This window comes from Prionailurus viverrinus, unplaced genomic scaffold (genome assembly GCF_022837055.1).
Source record: "Prionailurus viverrinus isolate Anna unplaced genomic scaffold, UM_Priviv_1.0 scaffold_42, whole genome shotgun sequence".
In the NCBI taxonomy this organism is placed as follows: domain Eukaryota; kingdom Metazoa; phylum Chordata; class Mammalia; order Carnivora; family Felidae; genus Prionailurus; species Prionailurus viverrinus.
The window spans coordinates 3,271,738-3,295,267 of record NW_025927609.1 but is presented as its reverse complement, the minus strand read 5'-3'; the positions used below and the strand labels follow the sequence as shown (position 1 = coordinate 3,295,267).

Sequence of the window (23,530 nt, the reverse complement as noted above, 5' to 3'; positions counted from 1 at the left end):
CTCAGGGTCCTGTCCTCCTGTTTTAATAAAACCACCGTTGTGAACCAAGGGCGTCTTCAAGAATTCTTTCTTGGCCATCGGCTCCGGACCCCACCGTCACCCCAAAAACCTCATCACTTTCTCTTCCCTTTGGCCAAATGTCGTGTAGGCCCACCTCAACTGCCCTACCCTTTAGCTTCCTAGTAGGCCCTGCCCCCTCCAGGCTTAGGCACTGGGCCTCCACATTGTTGCCATAGTTACCTTCACACACACTCAAGTTGCCTCTCTGAAAACCATCAACATGGCCCCTCCCCACTTTTGTGTCTCTTCTTCCCCAGGCCTCCCCTCAACTATAAGTGCCCTCTCCTCAAGCCACTCTGGCTGGTAACCACACTGATCCCAATGAGGGAGGCCTTTCATTTTATTCTTCAGTCTTAACAACTTCAGCTACCTTTGGAGGGTTGTGCTTGCTGCCGATGGGAGGAAATTGAGGGCTCCAGATCTCTTGAAGGAGGGCGATAGGATTTCCCCATTCCAGATAAGCTTCCCCAAGTGGCAGCTGTGACTCCTCATGTTCAGTATTCTTTTTTTTTTTTTTCCTTCATGTTTATTTGAGAGAGTGAGAGAGAGAGGCCGAGAGAGGGGGAGACAGAATCCGAAGCTGGCTCCAGGCTCTGAGCTGTCAGCACAGAGCCCGATGCGGGGCTCAAACTCCCAAACCACAGGATCATGACCTGAGCCAACGTTGTACGCTTAGCCAATTGAGCCACCCAGGTGCCCCATCACCCTCAATATTCTTGATCACCTTTAAAGAAAGCACGCTTTGATGAGGTTTGGGAGTGATGGTGGCGTCTAAAAAAGAATTCTTGCCTCGTCTTTGGTGCAAACAGGTGATTTTATGAAATCACAGGGACAGGACCTGTGGACAGAAAGAGCTGCACTGGGGTTGTGAAGAGTGACTGATTATATACAAGGGAATTGAAGAGGGGGGAGGGTAAGGAAAAAAGGCCTCCAAAAGGACTTTGACATGTGAAAGAGGACTCTTAAGATATTGGAGGCCTAGCTATTGTCAAGTTATGGTTGTTTTTCCCTTTAGCAAAGCATTAACATTAAGACCGTAGGGGGTTCCTGGAAAAACTTTTTACTCTGCCTGCCTCAAGTATTTGCCAAGGGGCTGCAGGTTATAAAGGAATTTAATTTTATCTGCCATTTCCTTCTGCCCTATTCCCCACATCACTAGGGAGGGGAGGGTGATGTTAGCGGTCCTGGAAACTGAGTGTATACATTTCTGGAGGCTAGGCTATTAATTAGATTGCTTTATCTTGTAATTTACTAAGATGTTGGTAAACTGATGGACACACATGTCCTGCAGGACTGGGATCTCCATCAGTTAACCATTTGTTTTCTTTCCTTTGTTCTTAGGCAGCCAGGAGTGCCTGAGGAATGTCACACACATCCCATCTGGGGGAGGGGGTGGGCAGGGTTTAGCTTGTGCTTTGCCCTCCACTAGCCTTATGCCCCCTCATCAACTTCACAAACACAAGCGTGAACTTTCCGCTGGAGACAGCAGGTTAATTTGCTTTGAGTAAAGAATAATTCTTCTCTCACCAAGGTTTTTCTCCCTATGGAAACAAAGGAATTCTTTCTCATTATTACCCTAATACCTAAGGTCTTGTCTGCCTCCCTGGGTGACAGAGGGCTGGTTGCGTTGCACTCGCTGGATTCAAGTCCCCTTTGATAAGTGTCTGAGGGGACCTGTTTCTGCCCATTTATCTGGCCATCTGAATGAATGTCCAGTTAGTCCAGGTGGGGTCGGAGGTGTGGGCAGGTTCACCTTCCAAGGGGTGCTGGACAGGGCAAGGCAGGGAGTCATGATCAATAGCGGAAGAAGGGAGCCAACGACTGACTACACCTGCTCCACAATCATGCCCTACTTCGGGGGAAGTCTTTGCACCGCAAGCCATAAACATTCGCGTAAAATGAAGCTTGCATTCCTGATCTGCATATAGCTCTGGTACAGGTGCCCTCATGGCCCCAAAGCGTGCCCTCGGCCGCCTGCAGGATGAGCAAGGAACGGTGGAGACCATGGGTGGCCACGCCCATCGGAGGACGGGGTGCGACCCGACGTCACAAGGTGGGCACGCTGAGGCCGCGGACCTCACGTGCCGAAGGGCTTCCAGTCCATCAAACACAGACGACTCTGGGTCAGGGCCAGGGACGTCCAGGGTACGGTCTGAGGCCGGTGCACCTGGGAAAGAGACGCGAGCAGAAGCCGCGCCCGCCCTCCGCAGACAAGGACACGACAACACCCTCTTCGGCGGCCACGCGCGCGTCCAGCCCCCGGCGGCACCCGCGCGAACAGCTCCGTCTGTGATTGGCAGCTGCACGGGGGCGTGGCCTCGGCGCGCGCAGCCCGGCGGCCTCTGACCCGCTCCGCCCGCCCCCGTCCCTGCCTGTGATTGGTGCCTTCGGCCCAGGGGGCGGGCCGTCAGCCGGTGGTGCGCGCGCAGCTGTCGAGTCAGTCCTGGAGCGACCTCTGCCTGGCCAGGCCCGCCCCCGCGTGTCACAGTCATGGCGGCCTCTCTTCTGCTGCGGCAAGGACGGTCGGGGGCAATGAAGGTAAAGGGAGCCGGGCCGGCGGCCGGGAGCCCGCGTAGGGCCGGGGCGAGGGGCACCTCCAGCCGTACGGGTGGGCCCATGACGCGGTTCTAGGGTGGAAGAGAGGGCGCTGGGCCGGAGCAGGTGGCCGCGGGCCGTGGGGGGGGGGGGCGCGGCGAACGGACACCGACCCCGATCTCCTGGGGAGCCCCCGGCGTGCGGTGCCAAGGTCGCGGGCAGGTGCGAGGGCTCCCAGGTGTCCTGCGCCGCCGCGCTCGCTCCGAGACGTTGAGGACCGCGTCTTGACCTCTTACGTAGCCTGGAGGGGAGAGGAGGGGACTCTGGGGTACCTGGGTGACCCGGTAACTGTCTTGGCAGCCACTAAGATGCCCGCTTACATGATCCTGTCTGGGAAAAGAGAGGAAGACAGAGGGCTTTCTTTTTACGTGTAGAAAAAATGTGAGATCATTGCCCTGCGTTTAAATTTGCAAAAGTCTCTTACAAAAGCACTTCCTATTCATTGCGAGATAGAGCGTACAGATGGGGGGAGATCTGTTTCCGAGAGTCCACCGTTTAGTCCTTGAAACACCTGGTTCCAAATAATTTTTTCAGCTTTCACACGTACTTATAGTCATAAACATAAAAAGATATGTTTTTACCTTCGTGTATGTAGGAGAGGCACCTTTGTTCTGTATGCAGCTTCTAGAAAAGCGCCTAGCACATAGCAGCTGTCAGTAAATACATGTTGAGTGAATTATCAGTTTAGGTTTGCCATTTATGATACATTGTATGTGGTTTTAGTATATGTGCTGCCGAAGCGAGCACTCATTGTATGTGGTTTTGAAGCAGTTATCCACCTGCATCATTACTAACAGCCAGATAGTATTTCTTCTTTTTATTTTTAAATTTTTTTTTAATGCTTGTGTATTTCTGAGAGATAGAGAGAGAGAGAGAGAGAGAGAGCAAGCAGGGGAGTGGCAGATAGAGAGGGAGACACAGAATCCGAAGCAGGCTCCAGGCTCTGAACCGTCAGCACAGAGCCCAACAGGGCTTGAACTCACAAACCGCGAGATCGTGACCTGAGCCGAAGTCAGATGCTTAACTGACTGAGCCACCCAGGCTCCCAGGTAGTATTTCTTCTCGTTGGTGTTCTAAGTGTAGGAAAACACTTTATTATTTGGTAGGTTAAATAGTAGTTGGGGGCTACAAACAGTATGCACAGGAGAAACTGTTTTTGACTTTTCTTGGAGTTACATAGTTCATAGTGACTGTCATGTGTTTTCTTTCTTGCAACTTTTTTTGTATTTTCCAAAATTTCCATATGTTATGAAAATTGTAATAACCGTTAGAAATATGACATGAATGCTATGTTATAACACGTTATATAGCACATGTAATGCATGTAATGATATATAACGTCTATAGGTCGTAATAGCTTCCAAATGGCATGACTCTAAAATGTCCATATTTGTTCATCCTCTGTCAGACTATGCTCCTAGACGCACGAGTGTTTCGAGGACTTGCTCCCTCAGTGTCTCTCTCTGCGGAATCAGGGAAGAGCGAAAAGGGACTGCCACCAAATCCCAAGAAGCAAAGTCCACCAAAAAGTAAGATTTTAATGATAGTCCCAAGGGGAGAATAATGCAAAGTAAACAAATCAGTCCGCTTTCCAGGCGTGAAGAGTTTTACGAACCACATAATTCGATTCTTCATCTCCAGCCGTGTCCAGATTATAATCCGACATCGGATCTGTGGCAGATTTTAGACCAAACACATCACTAATGCAACAGCCCTTGACTCAGCATTTAGCCCTGAACCAGTTCTGTCTGTGTTTTCTAAGTGCTGTGCTCTGATGTGTGGCAAGGGGACGTTTGGATGGCCGTGATACAGATGCTGTGCTCCCGTGGCAGCCCTGAGCCCCACCTTGCTTTTCTCTCCCCCCCAGCTGCGACGCTTCTCAGTGTCTCAGAAACACAGATTGGCTTCCCAGGCTTCGTGGGCCACCGTCCAGAAATGCGGGCCTCCTTTCATGACCGTGGGGAGGGAGTTAAGAGCAGGAACCGTTTTCCATTACCGCTCACTTTGATGAAGCACGATGTCTGATCTCTGTCCGGCTTTGTCCAGAGTCATTTTGACTTTTATTGCTGGATTTTACTTTTTTTTTTTTTTTTTTTTTCTCCTTCCTGAATACCAACGTAGCATATCCTCATGGAAGGAAAATACAATGTGCGACACTGTTTTAAATACTTGTGGGAATGCTCGTTATTAATGACTGACCATAGGGGGCGCCTGGCTGGCTCAGTCAGTGGAACCTGGGACTCTGTCTCAAGATTGTGAGTTCAAGTCCCGCGTTGTGTGTAGAGTTGATTTAAAAATAAAATCGTAGGGTGCCTGGGTGGCTCAGTTGGTTAAGCGTCTGGCTTTGGCTCAGGTCGTGATCTCACGGTTCATGAATTCTGGCCCCATGTCGGGCTCTGTGCTGACAGCTCGGAGCCTGGAGCCCGCTTCAGATTCCGTGTCTTCCTCTCTCTCTCTCTCTCTCTCTCTCTCTCTCTCTCTCTCTCACTCTCTCTCTCACTTTCTCAAAAATAAACACGAAAAATTTTTTTCTGGGGCAGCTGGGTGGCTTAGTTGGTCAAGTATCTCACTCTTGGTTTCAGCTCAGGTCGTGATCTCGCAATTCGTGAGTTTGAGCCCCACGTTGGGCTCTGCGCTGATGAAATGGAGCCTGCTTGGGATTCCTGTCTCCTGGGATTCCTCTCTCCTGGGGTTCCTCTCTCCCTTTCTCTTTACCCTCCCCAGCGCACACTCTCTCTCGCGCATGCTTTCTCAAAAAATAAATATAATTTAAAAAACTAATGCAAACAGCCAGAATGTCAGTTAAATTCTGCATTACACATAGCACATTTTTGACATTCTTTCAATGTTTACTGATGATTAGTGAATCTCATTGCTAATGTTATTGATGCCTTTGGTGATTCTTAGTCTTGTTTCTGCAATCCTACATCATAGGTTTTTGAAGCTGACTTAATGGATTTTAAAATATTGTGGCAGAGTCAAAGATTCCTCCCCTTTTTTTAATGTTTATATATATATTTTTTTAATTTTTTTAATCTTAATCTTTGAGAGAGAGAGAGAGAGAGAGAGAGACAGTGTGAGTGGGGGAGGAACAGAGAGAGGGAGACACAGAATCCGAAGCAGGCTGCAGGCTCCGAGCTGTCAGCACAGAGCCTGATGCGGGGCTTGAACCCATGAACTGTGAGATCATGACCTGAGCTGAAGTCGGACGCTTAACCGACTGAGCCACCCAGGCACCCCAGTGTTTATATATTTTTGAGAGAGACAGAGCTTGAGCAGGGGAGGCGGGGGGCACAGAGAGAGGGAGACACAGAATCCGAAGCAGCCTCCAGGCTCTGAGCTGTCAGCACAGAGCCCGATGTAGGGCTTGAAGCCACGGACCGTGAGATCATGACCTGAGCTGAAGTCGGACGCTTTACCGACTGAGCCACCCAGGCGTCCCCAAAGATCCTTTTTTAAACATGCTTCTATGTGTGAGTAGAATAGGGTGCTTGTTTATGTAACAGTTTTAGGCGCAGTTATGAGCAGGGAACATTGACCTAGGAGTTGGCCCTGGGCCTGTGTAGTTTGGTCATCAGTCTGGATGAGGTTTTTCCCCGCCTGAGTGGGGTCAGCGCGCAGGCCGTGCTAGGCCCCTGTGAGGGGGATATATGTGTGCGGTGTCGACTGAGTGTAGAGTGCTTTCAGGTGGGAAGACAGTATTGCGAACTACGCTGTCTTTAATTCGTGTGAGATCTGTGTATAATCTAAAAGTACTTATAATCCCTGTATGAAGGAATTTCTAAACCGACATGTACAGGCCTCAGTGTTTGCCCGAGATGTCAGCGCTCGTAAGACTGGTCAAGCGAAAAACGCGGAAATGCTTTCTGCCCGCTGGTGGCCCATTAACGCCCCAGGGTGAAGCCCTGTCTGCTCTCACTGGCTTTGGGAGCTTTAACGGCAGTTTCCCGCATGCAGATCTGGCCCTGTGCGCTCACCCTTGGGGTCCCATCTCTAGGCAAAGTGCCTGCCTCAGAGGCAGGACCCCGGGGTTCCAGACGACGTTCTGCCCTATTCCTTCTGGGACTCCAGCTTCTCGTAGTGCTTGCTTCCTTCCCGAGGAGAGCCACCAACGTAGATGTCAGGGACCAGGGTCTCCTCGCAGGTGCCCCTCCAGACGGTCCTCTCAGTCCAGTCACTATGGCAACAATCGGTACTAAGTCATCGGCTAAAGACTCCTGTGCCGCCTTTTCAAGGGTCTGTCCAGAGGCCACAGTTAATTATTCCTTTCAAGTCCTCATTTCAGTCTGAAGGGTGAGGAATCTCTGGAAATAGGGATTTGTTGTGTTTACTTCTAACCAGCAGAGCCCGGCATACGTTGTCCCGTCTGGTCCTCACAACCCGTGAGCAGGCGGTAGTCGTCTCCCTGCCTTAGATGAGAGAGCGGAGGAGGGAAGAGGCCTGTGAGCTGCCCAAGGCCACACGTGTGTTAGGAGCGGAGCCGGATGTAAACCCGGGCAGGAAGGCCCCAGCATCTGTAGTTTTCTTCTCCGTGCTGTCTTGCCTCTGAGAAAATCTCAGTCCTCAGACAAGCAAGCAGACAAGCAACTCTATAGTCCTATACATGGAAAAGAGTTTTAGTTCACATAAAATTTGAGTAACTGTGCTCCTTCCTGTTGTGTCGAAATGTGCTTTGTTTCCGAGATTGGTTTTGTGACCCAGTGACGAGATCTGGAAGAATTTTTTTTTAACTTTTTTTTTTTTTTAACGTTTATTTATTATTGAGAGACAAAGCGTGAACAGAGAAGAGGCAGAGAGAGAGGGAGACACAGAATCGGAAGCAGGCTCTGAGCTGTCAGCACAGAGCCCGACGCGGGGCTCGAACTCAAAAACTGCAAGATTGTGGCCTGAGCCAAAGTCGGATGCTTAACCAACTGAGCCACCCAGGCGCCCCAGAATTTTTTTTTTTAATTTTTTTAAATGTTTATTTTTGAGAGAGAGAGAGAGACGGAGTGTGAGCAGGGGAGGGGTAGAAAGAGAGGGAGACACAGAATCTGAAGCAGGATCTCGGCTCAGCTGTCAGCACAGAGCCTGACATGGGGCTCGAACCCACAAACCATGAGATCATGACCTGAGCCACAGTCAGATGCCCAGCCGACTGAGCCACCCAGGTGCCCCAAGATCTGGAAGAATACTAAGGTGGCTAATCCATTTCAAACACCATCGTCATTTGTGCCTGTGTTAGGGAGACCACCAGAAACGTGTAGGTCATGGCCTCACTTTTCGCCCCAGCAGGAAAGAGACCTGGGAAATACAACTAAGTTCAGTTGGAGAGGAGGTGGAGACGCAGTACAGCTTCTGCATCTGCACGGTTACCAGTGTTTGTGGGCCTTTACCGTGCACAGGCCGTGGTCATTTATCCGTTCTCCGGCAGAGTAGACACAGCCCCGGAGGTCACCGTCTTGTGCTGTGAGATGTGCCTGCGTGGCCAGCCTTACCTAGGTGGTTTCATGTTTTCATAGATTTGTTTCTCGAGGGAGGTCAGTATCAAACTAAAACAGTATGTGGGCGTCCTGCTCTGGCCAAAAGTGTGCGACTTTGTGAAAACCAGCAGGCGAGGTCAACGTGCGAGCCTTCGTTCCTCTAGGTGATGGTGCTGTTTCCCAGGTGACGTCATTCTGCACCTCACGGCGGGGCCACACTTGGTCCGTGCCCTGCGCCCTGCAACAGCGGCTACCTACCGGTGGCGGTTCCCAGGAATTGTGGCAGTTTCCTTCGGGGGTTGCGGCGGCGGGGGGGGGCGGTTGCTGGGCCCGTGCTGCACTGGGCCAGAAATTGACTCTCAATTAAAGGAAAATGCATTTTTGTTTTGGTCCGGTGGCCTTTCCCTGCAATTCTCCCAGTAACTTAGCATGAATAATGAAAATGCTCTTATGTCGTATAATAGGAATTTCCTCTTCAAAGAGAATTTTTAAATGTTAGTCCCATATGGAGTTTTCTTTCCATTGTCAGTGGGTGATAACTCAGCCTGTAACGTAGTTCCGATCACTTATTTGCAGTTTTTAAATCTCCACCACATACTTTGGAAGATTCGGGAATTGTAATTTTTCCATTCAAAACAGCCCATGTAAGATACACCTTGTTTTTAGTTAATTTTTCATACTTGGAGCATTCATGCCCAACGTAAACGTGGGTGCATGGTACAGGTGAGCGGGCACACGACGTGCGGGGCCTGCTAGGAACCGCTGAGCTGATTCAGGTATGGTTTACAGAGACAGAGAGAACAGAGCGTTCAAGTGTGTATACATTCCTTTGCCTCATTTTCAGGTTTCTCGTGACCCTGGAGCTCTGTGAGAGTCCTGAAGTTAGGTCAGCACCCGCCTAGCATGCGGAGTGCAGATTCTGGGCTGGCACGTAGCCACAGCTTCCGACGTGGCATGGAGGAGGTAGGGGTGAAGGTGCTGACGGAGGGGGTGGAGGGGGTGGAGGTGACGGATGTAAACAGTCCCCTCTGCTCTGGCTGCCCGGTCAAGCCCTTTCGCACCGCCCGGTTTCCTCTCCGGCCCATTTCTGATTCTTGGTGTTTTCTCGGGTTTCTTGGGTCGTTTTCTGTCAATCTATCATGGGTAGGTCCCTGAGCTCAGAAACCAATTAGAACCCTTTTTGGATACTGGTAAGATGGTGATCTTAGGAATACGTTTTTTTCCCCACTTGAGAGAAGCAGGATTCAGATCTTTTCAGTATAGACAGACCCCCTAGACTTGAAAGTGAAGTCTCTGCATTTAAAATTTGCTCGTCTGTAATGTGTGTAATTGCGGCTTTAGATTTGGAAAATAATTTTAATTTATAAAAACTTGTCTTATATTTTTCTTTAAATCTGCAGGGTTAGAAAGGGTTTACCACCTGAGAAAACTGAATGAAGTTAGTTCTAATCAACTTACTGTGCAGTGTTATTTTTTTAATAATTGATGCTATGAAATATAAAGGTTTTATATTAGCCCTTTTCCTTTTTTTACAGCTTAAAACCTGTTGTTCATGTATATATATCTCGTTATCAGTTTATTTTAGATTCTTTTGGTCGTGTAATGCTTTCCTTTGGCCAAGGAGATCCCCGAATGACTTCTGATTTTGAAGGGCTCTTCTCCTCCTTAGGGCACCTTGATGTGAACGACATTATCCTCTTCCCGGTACCCTGCAGCACTTAAACACGTGTGTGTGCGGACCCAAACCCAAACCAGGTTCTTGTCTCTAGTTGTGCTTTCTGGGTTTTCAGAAAGTTCAGGTTCGTCCAGCGTGGATAACTTTTTTAATATTCGAGAGGCATCAGTTTTCTTAAAGATTTAAGAAAGTACACATTTCTAAAGCTTGCAGTAGTCATTGGAAAATATCTTTGTGGTTTAACGATTTGAGCTTTGGATGAAGTAGTCGTTTAAAAATGAGCATCAAAGAATTTGGCATTGTGAGAAGTGGAGACAAGTTTGTTACTCCTGTTGGTAAAAACAGCTGCTTGTTAGTTTTTCAGCTGCAAAGGAATGACCTACATTTCTTACTGTTCTCTCTCAGGCGGCTTGACTTTGACCTAAGAGTGAGTTCCCATGGAACATTCCTTAGGATGATTACATTGAAGATATTACAATAGCAAGTTGTTATTTAACGAGCCATCTGTGACTTATGAATTTGGATTGTTGTACAAAATATTGAGAATAACGTTCCTCTTTATGCCATTTCCTAGATGTAGTGGAACCAAAGGAGAGGGGCCAACCCGTAGCCACCCCAACAGCAGCTGAATTGTCTAAAAACTTGTCTTCACCCCGTGCTCACCCGTCAGTTGTGAGTCCGGGCGGGCTGGTAGCTGGCCCCGGCCCCGGCCCCGGCCCCGAAGGCAGCATGCTATTCACAGCCGAAGGGGCTCCAGAGTTCCGGTCGCGAAAGACTGTCGTAGAGACGCCTCAGAAAGTTCTGTCTCCACTCAGGAAGCAGGGCACGGATGCAAAAGCTCTTAGGGAGAGCAGGGGAGATGATTCATCTTCATCGTCCTCTTCGTCCAGCTCCTCCGATTCCGACTCCGAGGGGGAGGGGGAGAGCTCCACAGCTGACCCCCAGGGGACGAGCAGGGGCAGAGGAGGGCCTCCCAGACCGCAGGCGTCCCGCCCCCTCGAAGATGGAGCCCCCAGAATTGCAGTAGTCGCCAAAGAGAAGCCCCGCTCGCAGCCAGACGTCCCCCCTCCCGAGAGGCCCCGTCCGGCCAAGAAGAAAGGGGGCACCATCAAGCCGCCAGAGGACAGAAAAGACACAAAACGCAAAAGCACAACACCCAAGTCACAAGCAGATAAAGAGTTTATGAAACAAAACGTCAAGGAAAAGCACTTCCAGAAAATTGTTAGATCAAGTGAAACCGATAAAGAAGGCCAAAAGCTGCCCGAAGTTGACGAAGTCCTGCCTGCTCATACAGAGTCAGGATTGTCTACACAGCCGGCTGGCGGCCCAGCGCCCATTCAGTGGAGGGAAAGAACCGGAACAGCAAGACCGCTGCCAGCAGCTCCTGAGGCCAGCGAGAGACACCGGGGCCAACACGCAGCGGAGCGTGGTGGGGAGGTGGCTTTCCCCCTGTTCAGCAAAGTAAATTTGGGGGCGCAGGTGACGGAGGGAACCCTGAAGGCCGCGGGAGAGACTCTGGAAGGTCAGGCACCAGTCCGAAGTTTGAAGCCGGTTCCTGCTCCTAGCGAAGGCGATTTCCAGGACAAGGCCGCGGGCCCAGAGCCTGAGGGTGGGGCCGGGATGGCGGAAGACCCTGCCCCTCCAGGAGGGCCGGACGGCACCCAGGGTATACCTTCACTTGCGCCCTCGAGATCTCTGCTTTCCCGGGCGGGTGGTGGGCCTTCGGAGGCCTGTGCGCCCCGAGGAGGGGTCCAGGTAGTCAGGCACCTGCAGCGCGGCCTCCGGCGGGCAGAGGACTGTGCCGGGCTCCTGAGGGACCCACGCCTTGTGCGCGGCATCCCTGGGGCATTTCCTGTTTATTTTGTGGTGAAACAGCGTGCGCTTGGCCCTCCTGGCTGTCCCACGGCCAGGGTGATGTTTCAACTCTAGTGGTTTCACGGCCCCCTTCGCTTTGGAAGGTGTCCATGAACTTTCAGGGCCTCTGGTCAGCGGGAAGGGGGTCCTGATTCACTCCCACAGCGAAGAGCCGTGCTTATCCCTGACGTGGGGTTTGGGGGGATACGAGGGGTGTTGCTTTTAGGTTTCTTAGACCGGAGGGGAAGTCCCCATTTTGGGAAGTCCCGCAGTAAGTGACACTGGGGCAGCCTGGGGCGGCTTTAGTCTTCTTTCCGCTGGGTGACGTTTCCTTCTCTGATTTACCCAAAAACACAATGGGCTGCTTTGTTTTTCCATATTGAATTTTTATGAAGGGCTATTTGCCATCACAGATTTTTAGGGTTTTATTCCTATTATGCTCCTGACTTGTGCATCGAACTTTATGAAGGCACATGCTGTAGCCGGGTGGTGGCGAAGCCAGCAGGGCCGTCCCCGGGTTCAGAGCCGGGCCCCGCAGGGTGTCTGTAAAATGCTGCGTTGCTAACAAACCTGGCCCCTTATTTGCTCCTTAGTCTTCCTAAAGCCTCCGCCTTTGCCTGATGTCCATTATGTGCTAATCGTTATTGGTTGCGTTCCGTTGACAGAATTTGTGTGTTTTCTCCCTTCCGTTCTCTCCCTCTTTCATTAATACACAAAGTGCCAGCCTTGTCCAGACTTGGAGAATGCAGTTCCTGATGCTACAAATTGGAGACGAAAACCAAAACTTAGGATGATGACAGCAAACCATTGTTGTTTTTCTCGTACTCCCTTTGCCCTTTGGGGGGTAAGGAGGCCGCCCAGGAGCACAGCCCCCGTGTGGTGTCGCTGAGCAGTCCTCTGCTCGGGTTCCTGCCCCGAGGTTCCTGCACCCACGTTTCCCTCCAGCTAACACCTTCCCTGTATCCGCCAATGTGCCTGCACCACATGGGGAGTCTCTGCTCGAGATCGGGAAGGTGTCAGCTCTGCATAAGTCCTCGCTTTTGTGTAACACAGCCGAAGACGTGACAAACAGAGCTTTGGGTGTGAATTCAAATGGTGGAAAGTGTGCTTAGGTGATTTCCTGTGCAGCCTGGGTAGCCGTGCAGGGGCCTCCCGGCAGGCTCCGCCGTGTGCCCTCGTGCGGACGTCCCAGGGCAGGAGAGCTGCGTTCTTTTGCTTCAGCTGTGCACTTTGAGTTTTAGATCACCGAATGTCCTTTTTCCACGTGAAGAAATACAACTTAGCTTGTACGTTTTAGCCTGAATCGAAAGTATTCCAGCAGCTTTTTCTAAAAAAGTTGAAAACTTTGCATCTCACTTCCAGTTTCCCTTAGCTTTGTTACGTTGTTCAGACAGAGTCTAGTTTCGCGTATCCAGAGACTTAGAGGGCTCACCTGGCTTCTGCTTTTGAACATTTTTTTCTGCAAATAGTTCATTCCTACTCCTGTAGATCTACTTGTCTCTCTTGCTCCCTCAAGTCCTGAAAGTCCCTGCATCCTTGTCGTAGGCGTTTTCACAGCTCTGCACAGCACGGGCCGGGGAGCGGACAGAGTAGGCTGTTCAGACGCCTCGTAAGAACCAGCCGCTCCCACCGCGGCGGCTGCGAGGTTTAGAGTACGTCTTCCGCTAATTCCTTTATTTCGCGTCTGAGGATCCTGTAGCTTTCACTGGCTTCCCTAGTTAGACAGTTTATCTCAGGATGCGGGGCGCGCGGTGTCTGAGAGCTGAGCCCCGCGGGAACGCCGCCTGTCCCACGTTCTCACGGGCCTTGCGTTTCCCCCCACAGAGTCCGCTCACGCCGCCAGCGCCTCCGAGCCACTGGACAGCGCCACCTACAAGAACCTGCAGCACCACGACTATACCCCGTACACCTTCTTAGACCTCAACCTGGACCTGTCCAAGTTCAGGATGCCCCAGCCCTCGTCAGGACGGGAGTCCCCTCGCCACTGAGCGCCCCCTTCAGAGAGTAACTTCCCCGTTGTCTGGGCTACAGAAATAAAATCCGCCCCGGTCGTGAGGCCTCGTGTGTGATCGGTGTCCCTCGTACGGTGAACGCTGAGCTAGCGACCCTGCTCTCTGACCATTGGTTCGACGGGCATCAGAAACGTCTGTGCACAAGGGGTTTTCCTCTCATTGTAAAGCTGGGGTCCGCCGCACAGATCGTAGCATTAGAGAGCCGTAGGGGCTTTCCATCAGCGTGTGTCCGCTGTGCCGAGTCCCTGGTCAGTCTAACGTCCGTCTGCTTGCCAGCCAGGTGCCCATACGTGTGCTGAGGACTTCTGATTTGGTAGACCTAGCTTCTGATCATCGAAGATAGGGTTTCACTGATTTTATCTCCTGTACTGCAGAGACTAAAACATTAGGTTCTAGCACTTTATCGTTAGAGAAGGAATGGAATCCTTTTCGTTCGCCAGAATCCGGTGTTTGATGTAAACTCAGGCGGGATGGGGGGTTGAACTTTTGTGGGGCCCATCAGCAGCTCCGTCCCCGATGGCCGCAGCGGGCTCCGGACTCCTCTGCTACGAAGGGTTTCTGGGTCGGCCAGGGCTCGGGATAGCGTTGCTTACGCCCCCGGGGCGTAAGCGGGGTGTGTCGGGCTGTGTGTTTGCACTCGCACCCTGCGGGGACCAGTGGAGGTGAGGTTACGCCCGACCACGAGAGCGGAGGTGGGAGATGCGTCCGTTTGTCAGGGCAGAAGTCTGTCTACCTGCTGGTGTCACGGCCGTGGTTTGCTCCGTTCTCACATGGCCCTTGTTCCTGTGCCCGGACCCCAGGGCATCACCTCCCTTCATTTGCATTCTGGTCCCCGGCCTCGAGTCTGCAGCACACAGTGTGGTGCATGGAATTCTGTTCCACGTGTCTGTCACCCTAGTATTGTCATCATCCACCTCCGAGTTTATTACCGCCGAGGGAGACGCTTGGCGACTCCGCGAGCTTCTCCTGATCGCATTGTTTTATCAGAAAAGTACCAAAGCCACATTACCCAAAAGGGAGAAAATGGAAAACCCCTAGGGCCACGGTGCCAGCCCCGCAGTCACTGATGTGTCACACACCTCCCGGTGGTGGTGGCTTCAGAGAGGTCGTCCCACGACATGCAGACGGTTCTCTCTCCTGCCAGCTGTGCCCATGTGATACCTGGCTTTGCAAACCGTGGCCCGCAGAACCTGTGCGGCGGGGGGGGGGGGGGGGGCACAACCACTGCGTTTCCTGGACCGCACGTGCCGCAGGGGCTGGGGATTCTCCCGACGGAACGATCTGGATGAAGAAATTTTCGTCTGCATGAAGTTTTCCCCTGGGAACCAGCCCTGTTAAATTATCCTCTCTGACCCCCAAAGCCCTCGCGAGCCGATGGGGGCGGTTCCCCACCGAGTGTGGTTTGGGACCTGAGCTCGTCCCTGTGCTCTCTCCTAGCGCTGCCAGAAACATCTGGGCGGCTGTAACTCCTGCCGTGTGTTGTATTGTTTCCTTAAGATGGATTTCCAGAAACCTGTCTGATGAATCGCACGTGATTCACAAACATTGGTATTGCTTCCGCTTCCACAAGGTTTTTAAACCAGTTTAATAGGTTCAAGTTAAAGCAATTATCCCATTTCCTTTTGTATTTTCCCTGTCACCTGAACCCTGGCATCTTTCTAGACATTTGTTCTCTTACACCTGTTAACAAATAAACACCCTCAGACTGGAGGGCATTATACACAAAGCAGAAGTCCAGTCCTTGTTGTGAATTCTTGTCCTAATGTTTACTGGCAGCTGGTTAATAACTGAAACCCAGCGAATTACAGTGTGGCCTTTCTGATTTTTCCTCCAAGTATGTGCTTTGAGTTTTAACAGTCGGAGTCCTCCCACCCATCTCAACTGGCATCCGAGACCCAAGAAAGTGCCCCTCGGCTCAGGACTCGCACCCAGTGCCTTCTGGGAGCGTCCCATACCTTGCACGTAGGAAGCAATGGAAGGTTTATAAAAAGAGTTTACCAGCACCACAGAACTTCCTGTGCCCTAGGGGATGAAGTGTGACACATAAACAGTACAAAGCCATTTCTTCCATTAAAGCAGCATTAACACACTCCCTGCGAAGGGCCAGATAGGAAATATTTCAGGGTTTGCCACATGCAGCGTTGAACAGTCTTTTTCTTTTACATCCCTTTAAAAAATGTTAAACCTGGGGGTCGCTGGGTGGCTCAGTCAGTTAAGCGTGTGATTTCGGCTCAGGTCACGATCCCGTGGTTTGTGGGTTCAAGTCCCACGTCGGGCTCTGTGCTGACAGCTCGGAGCCGGGAGCCTGCTTTGGAGTCTGGGTCTCCCTCTCTCTCTGCCCCTCCCCCACTCATGCTCTGTCTCTCAAAAATGAATAGACATTAAGAAAAAATGTTTAGGGGCGCCTGGGTGGCGCAGTCGGTTAAGCGTCCGACTTCAGCCAGGTCACGATCTCGCGGTCCGTGAGTTCGAGCCCTGCATCAGGCTCTGGGCTGATGGCTCGGAGCCTGGAGCCTGTTTCCGATTCTGTGTCTCCCTCTCTCTCTGCCCCTCCCCCGTTCATGCTCTGTCTCTCTCTGTCCCAAAAATAAATAAACGTTGAAAAAAAAAAAAGAAAAAATGTTTAACCTGTTCTTGGCTGTGGGCCTTATGCAATGGCAGAGAGCAGGGTTCCCTGAGGGGCCCCAGATTGAAGGGGTTGCCATAGATCATTTAATAAAAAGGCTGATGGGGCGCCTGGGTGGCTCGGTTAAGCGTCCGACTTCGGCTCAGGTCCGTGGGTTCGAGCCCCACGTCAGGCTCTGTGCTGACCGCTCAGCCTGGAGCCTGTTTCAGATTCTGTGTCTCCCTCTCTCTCTGACCCTCCCCCGTTCATGCTCTGTCTCTATCTCAAAAATAAATAAACGTTAAAAAAAATTGAAAAAAAAAATAAAAAGGCTGACTAGGGGCACCTGGGTGGCTCAGTGAGTTGAGTGTCCAACTCTTTGATTTGGGCTCGGATCATGATCCGTGGTCATGGGATCGGGCCCTGTGTCCAGATCTGCACTGAGTGTGGAATTTGCTGAAGATTCCCTCTGTCTCTGTCTCTGTCCCTCTCCCTGCTGCTCGCACACTCTCTGTCTCTCAAATAACAAAAGTAACAAGGGCTGTTTCAGGTGCTCACCACCCTCGGTTCTACGTCCTCCTGCCCTCCTCTCCTACCTTTATTCCAGCAAGGAGTTGAAACAAAGACTAGGGTATAAAAATTAACAGTTAAAATGGCGTTCCTTTCAGAGCAATGTCACTCTCGCGAGCCTATAGTCAACACGGGTCTAGATGCCCACCGTATGCCAGGCCTGCATCTGGGCCGTGGGGTCAGAGACGGTGGGGACGGACGACCTCTCCCAAGTTTCCAGCCTTGGGAACGAGGCACGTGGAAGGCCTGGCAAGGCGATGAGCCACGTCTGGTAGCAGAGGGGCTGTTTGGGGCTGGGTGTTGACCCGAGAGAGCTCCGTGGGGCAAGATGTTTAGCCCAGATATTGCCAGGTGACCAGGAAGCCCCCAGGTGCACAGGGCAATGGTGGGGAGACCCTCGGCGTGGTCTTCGAGGTGTCAGGGTGGGTGCGTCCATGCAAAGGCCCGGACAAGGACATCGCTGGAGGTCACGGTTTGGGAGGGGACGCGTAGCGAGGATGGGGCTTAGGCTCTGTGTTAGGCGGCTCAGCCACCATAACAAAACACCACAGCTGGGGGTGCTTAAACAACAGAAGTGTCCATCTCTCGGTTCTGGAGGCGGACGTCCAAGATCAAGGTACTGGCTGATGCAGCGGGTAAGGTTCTTCCTGGCTTGCCGATGACCACCTTCTCGCTGTGTCCTCACACTGCAGAGAGGGGGCGAGCGAGTTCTCTGGAGTCTCTTAATAGGACCCTAACCCCAGCTTGAGGGTCCCCCCCCCCGCTCATGCTCTCTCTGTCAAAAATAAACATTAAAAAAAAAATCAAAAAGTTTTAAAGTTTATTTAGAGAGAGAGCATGAGTAGGAGAAGGGCGGAGAGAGGGAGAGCAAGAATCCGAAGCAGGTTCCGCACTCTGAGCATAGAGCCCAATTTGGGGCTTGATCTCACAAACCTGTGAGATCACGACCTCAGCCAAAATCAGGAGTCCCACACTTAACCATCTGAGGCATCTAGGCACCCCTTAATGAACGCTTCTAAACTTAAAAAGTAAATGTTATTGGACATGCATTTCTAAGTTTTTTTAATGCTTATTTCTGAGAGACAGAGTGTGAGCAGGGAAGGGGCACACAGAGAGAGGGAGACACAGAATGCAAAGTAGGCTCCAGGCTCTGAGTTGTCAGCACAGAGCCCGACGCGGGGCTTGAACTCATAAACCGAGAGATCATGACCTGAGCTGAAGTCAGACACTTTGAGCCACCCAGGGGCCCCTGGACATGAATTTCTTAGTGAAGTGTAGTGAAACTTTTTTTTTTTTCAGTTCCTAAATCCATGAACGAATATTATTTAAGTCTAGAAGGTGTTCAATGAAAATTAACAGAAAAAAAAAAAAAGGAAAGAGTATAAACCAATTTTTGAGGATAGATTCAGGTTTCATGGGGCCTGAAGCTATGAAATTTGGCAAGCTCTTTTCATAAAAATAATGTAGACTTAACTCAAAATCAAGGGGCACCTGGGTGGGTCAGTTAAAGCGTTTGACTTTGGCTCAGGTCGTGATCTCACAGTTCATGAGTTTGAGCCCTGTGTCAGGCTCTGTGCTGACAGCTCAGAGCCTGGAGCCTGCTTCGGATTCTGTGTCCCCCTCTTTCTGCCCCTCCCCCACTCTCTCTCTCTCACACACACACACACACACACACACACACTCTCTCTCTCTCTCTCTCTCTCTCTCTCAAACATTAAAAAAACTTTTTTTAAAAGAATTCAAAATCAAACATGAAAGTGGATATTATAGAGAATGAAAAAAATTGCTTACAAATTTTAAAAGTTGGTGGATACTATAAACCTCACAAAATCCAGAAAGATAACAGATTTTAATTAACCACTTGACATGCCTCTATGTGTCAGGCAGCTAATAGAAAAATAACATTAGGCTGCTACGTTTGATTGCTTCTTATGAGAATTTCATAGCACTATTTTGCTGGCTATGAAGATAATGCCATCTTTCCTCCTGCGCGGTTGGTTGAAATATGGTTTTTTGGTGGTTTGGATGCATAGACGTGTGACCACACACAGATGTCTCTGCTGTTTGCAGTGAATGCTGATAAACTTTATTTCACGTGCTCCCATCAAAAAGGGGAAAGTAAGGCCCATGTTTAGCTGCTTCTGCTATGCGAGGAGGACGCTCTCGACAGAATTCCATCTGTCCCGTTACGGATGGAAACTGAATCCTCTGATGGGAGTTTTCCTGATTGAAAGGATTTTCTAGGGCACCAGGTGGCTCAGTTGGTTAAGCGTCCGACTCCGGTCTCAGCACAGGTCACGATCTCCCAGCTCGTGGGATCGAGCCGCGCATCGGGATCTGCACTGACAGCAGAGAATCCCAAGTGGATTCTCTCTCTCTCTCTCTTTCTCTCTCTCTCTCTCTGCCTCTTCCCAGCTCGCTCTCTCTGTCGCTGTCTCAAAATTAATAAAAGAAAGAAAGGATTTCCCCCCGAGTAGCTTCTGTTCCATGCACTTCAAAACCCGCCCTCACCCACAGCGACTCAGTGCCAAACCCCTCCGGACCTGGCCGCGTCACGTGTTTGTGGCCACACCGCACGTTCACAGCTAGGCCACGCGTTCCTGGCCACGTGACATCAGCACAGCAATGTCCGCAATCTCATGGTGTCCATACCACGGGATCCCCTCTGTCGCCACCTGCACATCAGAGTGCCTGGCGATTCCGCTCAGTGGAAAGCAGGAGTGTGCCCGGAAGCCGGTCCACACCAGACAGCACCGACCAGGGAAGTCACTGTGAACCCCCAACCACATCCCACCAAACCCAAACTAAGCATACCCCTGGGGCGGGTCCCGACGTGCTCCCAGCCACTCCAGCGCCTGTGAGAGACGAGCTGGGGTGGAAAGAGGCTGTGGTCTGAAGCTATTGTATTCAAATGTCTCACTTTTGCAAATTTGACACCTTGTGACCACAAGTGGGGATCCCTAGCTGGATCCCCACCTGGCCCTGGATCCCCAGGGAGGGGCCTGAAGCTTGTCCCTGTGGCCCCATAGGAGCTCCCCCCCACTGGGCAGGAGTTAAGTGTCCCCGCTTAGTGATTGGCCTTCGCGGTGGCCAAGTACGTCGACACACTAAAAGCCACCGCACTTCCCCACGACGTTGACCTAAGTCTAACCGGGACCTGCAGGCGGGAGCGAGCGACACCACTGACGAGTGACAGCAGGCAAGATCGCCCACCCAAAAAGCGAGTGTGGGTTGATGGCATCCAGTCCTCGGTTGGCAAAAACCGCTGCCCGTGTTTTCCCCACAAGTCCAGAGAACCCACAAAACGGTCAGTCGTCTCCAGCGTGTTTCTTTACTTGAGGATGTTCCCTCGACCTGTCAGAAGTCAGCGTGGACTTCAGCCCGTCTCCCCGAAACCCCAGAGAACGTGCAGCTGAGACCCGGCCGGCGCGTGCGCTCGTCACGTGCTTCCTCGTGGTGAAACTTGCAGGAGAGGCCGGCGTTCCCAGCGCACTTGCTGCAAATGTCGAGTACCGGTCGAGTTCTGTGATAGCCGGACAGCGCCGCGAGGGCACCGCGGCCTCGGGGGTTCTTCCTTGTCTGCTCTGCTGTCTGAGGACCCCCTCCTTCTCCCTAACGCGAGGTGCCAGAGCCCCGGCCGCCTCTGACGGCTCCTCTCACTGCCCCGGCCCCAGATGCGCGGCACCCCGACGCAGGGGTGTGACACCACATCCTAGTCTTAACAGAAATGCGTACCTAAGACCAGGGAAGACAGAGCTCCCCCCGCGGGGTCACGGTGCCTTCATGACAGACGCTTCCTCCAACATCGTGAGCTGCTTCTTTGCATGGTGCCCTGGAAATTCGTGCGTCTCTGGGCCAACACAGCCGGGTAGGCTTCCGGGTGGGTGAGAAGTCAAGGCCGCCTCCCGCGGCGGGAGTAGGCTGCTGGGGAGAGAGCTGCGGGCCCTCGGGAACATCACTGTGCAGGAGGGGCACAGACTCGTCCCCTGCGAACCACCTGTACTGTGTGCCTCGTGCAGCCTCTCAAATCGCTTACATGGGATTTGGCACTTACAAATCAAGTATTCTCCGAAGTCAGGCCGGGAACGAAACCGGGATGTTGGGGATGAACCGCCGTCCTTGGCCACTGTGGGTGGAATGGGCAGCCCAGAACTGGGCTCTTGGGCTCCACAAAGAAGCCGCTCTTCCTACCCAAAGAGGCTGAAATGTCTCTTCTGTTGTCCCCACCCGCTAGATCCCCAGTCCAGCGGGGACGTAGCCGATGGGACAAATTGGGGGGGAGACCGGGGACAGAACATGACCAGAGACAGCCATGCCAGTCTTACGTCTAAAACAGGCAACCAGCTGGGACTCCTGGGTGGCTCAGTCGGCTAAGCGTCTGACTCCTGATCTCAGCTCAGGTCTTGATCTTGGGGTCTTGAGTTCGAGCCCCAATTGGGCTCTGTGCTGGACCTGGAGCTTACTTTAAAAAAAAAAAAAAAAGTTTAAAACAAGCAACCAGCAGCTTGCAAATGCATCGAAGGGGCAAGCTTCTCTGCACTGTCCTCGGCAGTCGAGGCCCGACGGCACCTGGATCCCCTTGGCAAGGGCACCAAGTGGCTGAGGGCCACGCTCTGTCCCGGGACACCAGCCCTGCCCCCCAGGAGCAGGACCAATCCCTCCACACTGGCACCCGCTAGCCTTTCGTTCTTTCTTCTAAGCACTGGTTTTGAAATCTTACGAAATCTAAACTAATCAGGGCCCAAGTTACAAGTATATCTTGATGTTTTTAGTTCATCAGAAGCCTTGCCAAGCCTTTTATTTTTAAGTGTGGGCCTTAAAATACATCCTCCTCAGCTCTGGGCCAGCCAGGGGAAGCCAAAATAAAACACCATCTTCTTTGGAACATATGGCAAGTCACTGCCGCCGGAATGAGGGAGAAAGCAGAAAAGAAAGGATGTTCTGGTATAGAATAAAAATGTAGGTTTAATGCATGGAAATAGGCAACGCTTTGTACCACCAAAAGCTGTTTTCCGAGGGAGAAAATGTTAACTACAGAGTTTATGAGAAAAAGAAATGGGGGAAAAGGCATTCCTGAAAACTGACCCAGACACAGGGGTGAGGGGGGTGGAGACCCGCACACCGGAAGGGCCCGCGAGCAGGTCCCATGGCTGAGGGATCTCTCCGCGAGATCCCCCCCACCGCCCCACACACAATGAGCCCCTGCCTGCCCTGAATGGTACTTAAAGGGGCTCCTTTTCTTTCCCGCGGCTTCCGGTTCCCACCCTCCGTCCTTTCACTGGGCTGCTGGGTCCTCTAAAGCACCCCGACATATCGCCAGACACACAGTCCCAAATGAAGGTCACCTACACTCAGGGGGCAGCTTACGGGGCTCCCGGCAGTTCAACTATCTTTAAGGCTTATTTTTCAGCATCTTTCGATGTTCTCTGGGGTTTTTTTATTTTTTATTTTTTTAATTTTTCAGCCTCCTGGTTATTTAACCTAAAACCATAATTCTCTTTCTATGCTCGTAGGATTCTGGGGGGTTTCCATGTCTCCCTTCTCTGTTCAGTGACTGCCGTATTTATTCTTATTATTGTTCTTGGAGTGTTGACGATGCAGAGTGGGAAATTTTATGTCGTGTTACTGGAGAGCAACGTTCTAGGTATTTGAATTTATTATTGGAGCTAGAGTGTCGTTAGAAAACAACATGCGTGCCGGAGGAGACCGCTGATAGGGCAATCGTGGAGGTATCGGGTTAATATATAATGTGTAAGTCTGTGTAATGGATAGTTTTTATTATTCATAAAATTTTCAAATGACTCACAGATGTGCGGCCCGCAGCTGTCCCTTTCTCACTAATGGCCTCGGGCTCTGACTCACAGAGGAATTTTGTGACAAAGGGTTCTGGCAGCCACTACAGTTGTTGTGATATTCCCAGGGAGGGAATCATTCACTGTCAGCAGGGGCGACGATGACCAACCAAGAAAACGCCGAGCCGGGAGTTGCTGGTTAAGAAAGGACACTGGACCCCGGCCTGTGAGCTGCTTTCAGAAACCAACTATTGACTTCAAGATTCTTCCCATCGACTTAACTTTGGTCTCTTTCCATTTACAAAGTCCGCTCTTCCCCCCCCCCTCCCCCCACACCGGGGCAAATCAAAGTGGCCCCTGGATGCAGGCTGGAGAACCGCCAGCGGTGTGGACAGCTGAGTCCCTCGGGGTGGTGTCCGCGGCACCCTCACCTGCCGATGCAGAGAGTGTGGGCCTGGCCACACCGCCCTCACGGTGCTCCCTGGGTGCCCAGGGCTCCAGAGCCCAGCTGCTCAAGCGTGATGCTGTAGGAAGCACCCAAAGGCGCATGTGGAAATGCTGATTCCTGGGCCCGGGGAGCGCACTGCCAGCACGAAACATACAAGGAAGCAGGCTGACGTTCTGCGGCCGCCGCCACAAGGAGGGGGCCCGGTGCAGGAACGGAGAGTCTGGGCAGGGTGGTCTCACTAGTTACAGGTGTGGGACTCGTGGGTCTGAGGTCTAGGGCCCACGCAGTGCGCGGGGTGGAAATGTGTCCCTGTCCAGCTGTAACTGGTCGGGGCGGGTCGGGTCTAATCTCAGCCAACCACTGACGAGACACAGGACAGGAAATAGCAGAGTCTGTGTATAAACGGGCATCTTCGTGGGTCACGTGGGAGGGAGGGAAAGGCCCGACGGGGAGTCTT

General features: G+C 51.8%; 1 protein-coding gene across 2 annotated transcripts; it reads left to right on the top strand.

The window, feature by feature from the left end:
* Positions 1 to 2,471: 2,471 nt before the first annotated feature.
* On the top strand, positions 2,472 to 13,701 carry NDUFV3 (NADH:ubiquinone oxidoreductase subunit V3). 2 transcript variants are annotated; one of them, XM_047847067.1, is made up of 4 exons: positions 2,472 to 2,598; positions 4,064 to 4,184; positions 10,367 to 11,458; positions 13,471 to 13,701. In XM_047847067.1, the coding sequence occupies exons 1-4, from the start codon at positions 2,551 to 2,553 to the stop codon at positions 13,632 to 13,634; spliced, it is 1,425 nt and encodes a 474-aa protein (XP_047703023.1). In that variant the 5' UTR covers positions 2,472 to 2,550; the 3' UTR covers positions 13,635 to 13,701. The 2 variants fall into 2 exon arrangements, with proteins under 2 accessions (XP_047703023.1, XP_047703024.1); XM_047847068.1 differs by lacking the exon at positions 10,367 to 11,458 and having other exon boundaries at positions 2,536 to 2,598.
* Positions 13,702 to 23,530: the final 9,829 nt, after the last annotated feature.

Coding starts and splice junctions, on each gene's coding strand:
- NDUFV3 (XM_047847067.1), top strand. CDS start 2,551: ATGGCGGCCTCTCTTCTGCTGCGGCAAGGACGGTCGGGGGCAATGAAG. Junction 2,599..4,063: donor GACGGTCGGGGGCAATGAAG/GTAAAGGGAGCC, acceptor ATCCTCTGTCAG/ACTATGCTCCTAGACGCACG. Junction 11,459..13,470: donor AGGGCCGGACGGCACCCAGG/GTATACCTTCAC, acceptor TTCCCCCCACAG/AGTCCGCTCACGCCGCCAGC.